This window comes from Elephantulus edwardii, unplaced genomic scaffold (genome assembly GCF_000299155.1).
Source record: "Elephantulus edwardii isolate Elephantulus edwardi_28Jun2011 unplaced genomic scaffold, EleEdw1.0 scaffold00174, whole genome shotgun sequence".
In the NCBI taxonomy this organism is placed as follows: domain Eukaryota; kingdom Metazoa; phylum Chordata; class Mammalia; order Macroscelidea; family Macroscelididae; genus Elephantulus; species Elephantulus edwardii.
In genome coordinates, this window is record NW_006399924.1 from 3,356,486 (window position 1) to 3,364,407 (window position 7,922).

At 39.8% G+C, this 7,922-nt stretch overlaps 1 protein-coding gene across 1 annotated transcript in view; it reads left to right on the plus strand.

Annotated features, from left to right (window-relative positions):
* Window positions 1-957: 957 nt before the first annotated feature.
* BCL2L15 (BCL2-like 15) overlaps window positions 958-7,922 on the plus strand; it is an 11,863-nt gene continuing 4,898 nt past the window's right edge. Inside the window, exons 1-2 of the mRNA XM_006895725.1 lie at window positions 958-1,084; window positions 1,397-1,518. Of these exons, the coding sequence (XP_006895787.1) occupies window positions 958-1,084; window positions 1,397-1,518 (249 nt within the window). The remainder of the gene's footprint in view (window positions 1,085-1,396; window positions 1,519-7,922) is intronic.

Sequence of the window (7,922 nt, forward strand, 5' to 3'; positions counted from 1 at the left end):
GGGTTGTGGAGCTGCAAGGGGGGTGGGGGAAGGGGAGGAAAGCAAGGGAATAGGGGACAAGGAGCGCAGGGGTTGGACACTATCACCAAGAGGTGGGGACGGGGTTAAATGACACCTTTTCAACCCTAGAGATTCTTTCCCCCACCCTATTTCAAGACTTTTCTAGCACTCTACTCTTAGAGAGATTTGGTGGCCTAATGGTAAGGAGCTACACTGGGAACATAAAGGCACATGGTTTGAATCCACCAGCTGCACCATGGAATAAAGATGAGAAATCTTCTCCAGTGTGATTTATTGCTTTTGAAAATCTACGGGACAGTCTACTATGGGTTGGTTCTAATTTAACTACGTAACAACAATAGTAACTAAATAGCACAAGAAATTATGAGTAGTCTTTTAATATGCCATTACTGTTGTAGTTTAAGATTCATGAGGACAGATTCTGTCTCTGCCATGTTTCTGTAATGCCAAGTATAATGCTATGACACCCAGGTGTTCAGGAAATCATTTTGATCGTGGCAAATAAACATCATAATCAGGATTTGAATTCCGGTCTATTATAACTTCAAGTCCTTCCTTTAAATTATGCCATACACAGACCGTGACAGGAAGTATTTCTTAAATGAGATTACCCAAGAGACTTTCTTCAATTCTATTGGCTTTCAAACTGTAAAAGTTACTCATTAATCTATAAACTGGCTAAGGTGTGGTTCTGAGATAATGAACTGTCTTCAAAAGGTCTGTTTGTATGTGTGTGTGAGTAGTTGAGCTCTCCTAAAAGTCTTATTGAGCAAATATTTTGAGAGAAAACTAGCAGGAGAGGCTCTAAAACTAGATGTTTCATAGGAAACTTGACATTAGGTAGGTGCATCTACTGGTTTACCAGTGTGTCTAGTTGAGCTGAGCTTGAACACGTTTGCCTTGTGGAAAACCAAAACTGAACAGCAAACATCTAAAATGAAGACACCTAAAACTTTTGAGGAGCAAACAGAATGCATAGTGGAAGCTCTGCTTGCAGACTTCTCTGGAGGAACATTACAGGTTGCTAATCGGAACCTCAGGGGGGTGACTGAACCAGATTCAGGTAAGGTTCTACCTGAGGAGATGGTTGAAGGTTAGGAAGAGAATCTGATTATGTTTGCTTTTTTCCTCTTGGGTTTCAAAAGACAAAGTCTAAACTTTCAGCAACTCCTGAAGTCTTCATGGAAGGGAGAGAAATTCTCAGGGCAGGGGAATGGAGGATTTTTCTGTTTCTGATCACAGTATTTTTAAGTTGTTCTTGGGAGAGAACAATGCTAAAATTGCATAAAAGTTTAGAGAATATTCTCCAATGCCCAAATGCTTAGTGTTAGCCATCCTTTTAAAGACTGTGACAATTGTGTTCTCTCTTTCCTAGGAGAACCTAGCTCTTTTGATGTGGCCATCATTGTTGGTCGCCTTCGGATGATTGGAGATGAGTACAATGAAGAATTGGAACTTAATGTCAAAAATGTTATTGCAGAAGCTGCTAAGAGCCAGGTCAAGTTCCTATTTTTTTATTGTTTGCTTCTCTTTTCTATTCCAGATTCTCTGTTCCTGCTTCTCCTATACTAGTGTGACTAGAAATGTTTTGTAAAAGATTAGGGATTTATATGTATCCAAGCAAATACTTGAGAAATGCTAGGGTTTTTTTTTTATTACTGTCTTCTTTTTTATTATTATTAATTTTAATGAAAGTTTACAGAGACTTTGGATTTCCATTCATTCATTGTTCCACTTTTCTCCCTGCCCAACCTCCCCCCCACCGCCCCTGAGTTCACTCTTCTCTTTGAAAAGTAAAAGAAAAATTCTTTCATTTTTATGCAATTCCTCCCCCAAAGTCCACTCCACTATGCAGCCTTCGTTCTGGATTCTTGTTATGACAATAATACCTAATCATATATCCCTTTAAAAACAGTTCTTTTCCTCATCTGTTTCAATGCAGTATACAAAATTTATCCCATCTATCTCAGTCTCCACCTAACCCCGATGCCAGTCCCATTTTACAACAGTGGCACTATGCAATATTTGTCCTCCAGGATTACCCATTTTGTAGACAATTGCTAGTTCTTTAATGGTTATTCAAAGTCTAAGTGAGACTGATGAGTGACTTAATAGAGCTGATTGACCCTCCTTTAGGTTGCCTCCACTGGTTTATATCAGTTCTGTGCTTTGTCCACTTTTCTTGTCAAAGTGTCTTTTATATATCTTTTTTAGTACTTAAACTGCATAGAGGCTAAATTAGTTGAGCATCTTTATGCCCCCAGGAACTACCAGTGAAAGAATGAAATGATATTCAGAAAAAGCAGACAATTGATAAATTGTATCATGAACTTGTTGTTGTTATGTGCCATCGAGTTTCTTGTGACTCATAGCGACCCTATGTATAAGAGCCCTAAACCTATCCTGTGCCAACCTTACCATGTCTGGCACATCTATTCCCATTGCCCCAATCACTGAACCGATCCATCTCATTGAGGGTCTTCCTCTCTTGCACTGTCCCTCCACCCTCCCAAACATGTTGTCCCTCTTCAAGGAGTGGTTCCTCCTTGCAACATCTCGAAAGTATGTCAGACAAAGCTTCAGAATCCTTCGCTCCAAGGAGCAGCCCAGTTTCACCCTCTCTAGGATAAACCTGTTTGTTCTAGCAGTCCATGGTATAGTCAACACTATTTTCTAGCACTACATCTAAAAGGCATCAATTCTCTATTATCCCTATTCACTGTCTAGCTCTCTGATGCATAGGACACAATTGCAAAGACTATGGCCTGGATCAGGCACACCTTCGTCTCCATCCTGATGTCATTGCTCTTCAATACTCTGGGAAGGTCTCTGACAGCCAATTTTCCTAATGCAATTTGTCTCTTGATTTCCTGGCTGCTGGTACCAAGAGTGTTGACAGTGGAGCCAAGCAAACTAAAACTCTTAACAAGCTCAATCTCTTCACCATCCATAATGATGCTCCCAATTGGCCCAGTGGTGAGAATCTTTGTTTTCTTGATGTTGAGCTTCAATCCATATTGAAGGCTGCAGTCCTTGACCTTCTGCAGGAAGCACTTCAGGTCCTCCTCAGTAAGCAAGCAGGGTTGTGTCATTTGCATAACACAGGTTGTTGATGACTCTTTTACCAATCCTGATGCCACATTCCTCTTTGTACAGCCCAGTGTCCCAGTTGATCTGTTCCAAATACAGATTGAAAAGGCATGGAGACCGAATATATTCCTGTTGGACCTCCTTCGCAATTTTGAACCATGCAGTGTCTCTTTGTTCTGTTCTGACGACTGCCTCTTGGTCCAAGTGTAGGTTTTGCATAAGCACAATAAAATGGTCTGAGATTCCCATTCTTCTCAGAGTCAGCCATAGCTTGTTGGGATCCACACAGTCAAAAGCCTTTGCATAGTCAATGAAGCACAGATACACTTTCTCTGGTGCTCTCTGCTTTCTGCCAAGATCCATCTAACATTAGCTACAATGTCCCTAGTACCACTACCTCTTCTAAACCCAGCATGCACATCTGGCAGTTCTCTGTTGATGTGTTGCTCCAGTTGTTTTTGGATATTTTTCAGCATAATCTTGCTTGCATGTGATATTAATGATATTGTTGGATAATTTCCACACTCTGTCGGGTCACTTTTCTCTGGAAAGGGAACAAATATCAATCTCTTCCAGTCAGTTGGCCAGGTGGCTGTCCTCCAGATTTCTTGGCACAACTTAGTGAGCACATCCAGAGCAGCGCCTGTTTGTTGAAACATGTCAATTGGTATGCTGTCAACTCCTGGAGCCTTGTTTTTTGCTAATTCTTTCAGAGCATCTTGAACTTCTTCCTTCATCACCACAGGCTCTTGCTCATAGGTTATTTCATTAAATTCTTCTGTATCAGAATTCTTTCTGGGTACAGTGACTCTATATACTTCTTTCATCTTCTTTTAATGCTTCCTGGATCATTTAACACTCTGTCCAAAGCATCCTTAAGTATTGCCTTCATGGCTTGAATTTCTTTTTCAATCCCTTCAGCTGAAGAAATGCTGAGTGAGTTAGATTCTTTTGATTTTCTGATAGATCTTTGCACATTTCATTATAGTATCTTGTTTTGCCATCCCAAGCTACCCTTTGAAATTTTCTGTTCAGCTCTTTAATTTCTCAATTTCTTCCTTTAGCTTTGGCTTCTTGGCTCTCTAATGCAAGATTCAGTGTCTTATCTGACATTCATCTTGGCATTTTCTTCCTCTTCAGCCTTTGTAATGATCTTTTGCATTCTTCATGGATGATATTCTTGATATCCTCCCCACAGTTCATTTGGTTTACGCTCATTGGTGCTCAAGGCCTCAAACTGTTCCTGAGATGGTTTTGAAATTCAAGTGGGATAGACTCAAGGTCAAATTTTGGTTCCTGTGGACTTGGTTTTATTTTCTTCAACTTTAGCTTGAACTAGCATATGAGTAGTTGATGGTCTGTCCACAATCAGCATCTGGTCTGGTTTTCATAACTGATAGTGAGCTTCTCCAGCTATTTTTTCCACAAATGTAATCTATTTTATTCCTATGCTTAACATCAGGTGAAATCCGTGTGGATAGCCTGTGTTTGTGTTTCTTATAAAAGGTATTTGAAATGAATAAATCATTGAATGTGCAGAATTCTATCATTCTATTTCCAGTCTCATTTCTGTCACCAAGTCCATGTTTTCCAGCTACTGAACCTTCTTCCCTGTTTCCAACTTTCGCGTTCCAGTTGCCCATTAATATCAGTGCATCTTGATTGCATATTCAATTGATTTCTGACTGCAAACGTTGGTAGAAATCGATTTCCTCCTCTTTGGCTCTAACTGTCAGTCCATTTATTTGAATGATAGTGGTATTCCCTGGACTTCCTTGTCTGTGTATGGATATAACACATTGTTTTTCATGATAGATCTAGAAATGACTCTTTTAATTATGAAACCAACTTCATTTTTTCCTCACCTTTTCATCCCTGGCATAGTAGATTATATGATCATCTGATTCAAAATGTCCCATGCCAAGGCATCTCACTTCACCAATGCCTAGGACGTCAATACTTAAGTATTCATTTTTTTCTTAACAACATCCAATTTTTCTACATTCATGCTTCTCACATTCCACATTCCAATCACTAGTGTCTGCTTACAGCTATTACTCCTTCTTTGTGTTTCCAGAGATCTCAGTCTCAATTGCCATGCCTGCTAGTCTAAGTGCTAGTCTATGTGTGCTCTGTTATACATAGGGTTTTTGAGCCCTGTTATTTCAGAAGTGAATGGCCAATCCTTCTTCCTAGTCTGTCCTAATTTTTTTTTAAAAAAATAATAGTTTCTGACAGACAAGCATTTTACAGAAAAGAACAGATTAAAGATATTTACCCAATTAGAAAAATGACCAATAGAATCAATAAGGTGCTACCCACCCTTGCCACATGTATTTTGACCCAACCCTTTCCCATATTCACCAGCATACCTTTCTATTTCCTCCTATGCCATTAGATACCTCTCTCCCCTTAACCAATCCTTGATATGATGGCTTAAGTTTCAAACCATCAGGATTTCTGTGATTCTGAACACATCATGCTGCTGTCAGTCTCTTATGATGCGGCTAGTATCTCTTCAATGTAAGAGTATCAAGGACAGCTTCCTATCTTCAGACAGTTCTGAGAAAAAGTTCTTTGTCTTGAACTTCTACTCTAGGATTGACTTCTTGTGGGTTAATATCTCTTCTCTTCCATTTGTAGCAAGGTGCTGATGCAAGAGGATAGTCTACCAAGAGAACAAATAGGTGTGTCCTGGAAGAGGTGAAACCAGGTTACTGCTTGGAGGCAAGGATTTTGAAACTCCGTCTGTTATGGTGGTGCCTATTGGTCCAGTGGTGAGAATTTTTGTTTTCTTGATGTTGAGATACAATCAGTATTGAAGGCTGTATTCTTCAATCTTCTGCAAAAAGTGCTTCAAGTTCTCCTCACTTTCAGCAAGCAAGGTTGTGTCATCTGCATAACACAGGTTAAATGAGTCTTCCTCCAATATTGATGCCACATTCGTCTTCATAGAATAAAGCCTCTTGGGTAAATTGGTCAGCATCCAGACTGAACAGGCATAGAGATAGGGTACAACCCCGATGCATACCTCTCTTAATTTTAGACCATGCAGTGTTCCCTTGTTTTGTTTGCACAACAGCCTCTTGATCCATGTCTGGGTTTCACATGAGCACAATTAAGTGTTCTGGGATTCCCATTATTCTCAAGGTTAATCATAATTTGTTATGATTTACACAGTCAAATGCCTTTGCAGAGTCAGTTAAACACAGATACACATTCTTCTCGTATTCTTTTTTTCCTTGTTTCTTCTGGTATTCTTTACTTTTAGCCAGGACCCATCTGACATCAGTAATGATATCCCTGGTTCCATGGCCACATCTAAATCCTGCTTGAACTTTTGGCTGCACTTTGTCTATGTACTGTTCCAGCCTGTTTTGTTTTGTTTTTAAATAAATCTTTATTGAGCATCTGCGAAGGCCAGAAAGGATGCTTCTCTGTTTCCATATAGGGTAGGTTGGGCAGAGGAATCTGTGTTCTAGGTCGCTGTTGTTGTTGTTGTTAGGTGTTCTCAAATTGAATACAACTCTCAGTAACCCCGTGAACAACAGATCTAAATCCTGTCCTATGGGAGCTCTGGTGGCCTAGTGGCAAGAAGCTGCACTACAATCCTGAAAATGCATGGTTCAAATCCACCAGATGCTCCTCTGGAGAAGGAGAGGCAATCGCCTCCTGTGTCAGTCAGATCTGATCTGATGGTACACACACACACAAAATAATAAAATAAAGTTAAAAACCTCTGTTCTATCTTGTGTCAACCTCATAATCTCTGACACACTCAAGCCCATTGCTGCATTCACTGTGTCAATACACCTGGTTGAGGGTCTTCATTCTCTTCACCATCCCTTTTTCAAGTAACCTCTCCCAGCAATGTGCCAAAAATATGTGAGACGAAACTTCATAATCATTGCCTCCAAGAAGCATAGTGGCTGTACTTTCTCCAAGATATATGTTTATTCTATTGGTAGTCTATGATATAGAATATGATATATTCAGTACTCTTCTCCAACACCCCAGTGTTGTCTTTGAAGACATCAATTTTTTTTTTGTCATCTGTATTAATTGTCCAGCATAGCAAGTGATTGGAAAGACCATGACCTTGAATCAAGTGCACCTTAGTCCTTAAATTAATATCATTGCTCCCCAGTAATTTGGAGAGGGCCCTGACTGCAGATTTTCCCAGGGCACTACATCTCCTAATCTCCTAACTGCTGGTACCAAGAGTATTGATTGTGGATGTTCTAGCCTTTTTTAATGATTCTCACTAGTATTTTGCTTGCATATGATATTAATGATATTGTTCGATAGTTTCAACATTCTGTTGGGTCACCTTTTTTTTTAAGCTTCAGAAGTTGGTGAGCTCTGGTGGCCTAGTGGCAGGAAACTGCACTGCAATCCCAGAGGTGCGCGGTTCATATCAACCAGATGCTCTGCTGAAGAAGGAGGAACAATCGCCTCCTGTACCAGTCAGATCCAATTTGACGGTACACACATTAAAAAAAAAAAAAAAAAAGAAGAAGTCATACTGTCTTTTAATGAGTCAAAATAATACTTGGAAGCATTTAGAAACCTAAGCTAATTTTTTTATTTTAAACAATAGATTGGATTCCACATTATATTTGACTCAAATTTACCAGTTAATTTACTTAAATTTATCTTGTTGTTTTTGTTGTTATGTGCCATCGAGTCGTTTCCGACTCATAGCGACCCTATGCACAACAGCTCTAAACCCTGCCCTATCCTGCGCCAACCGCACCGCCTCCGACACACCCATCCCAATTACCCCAGTGACCGAATCAATCCATCTCATA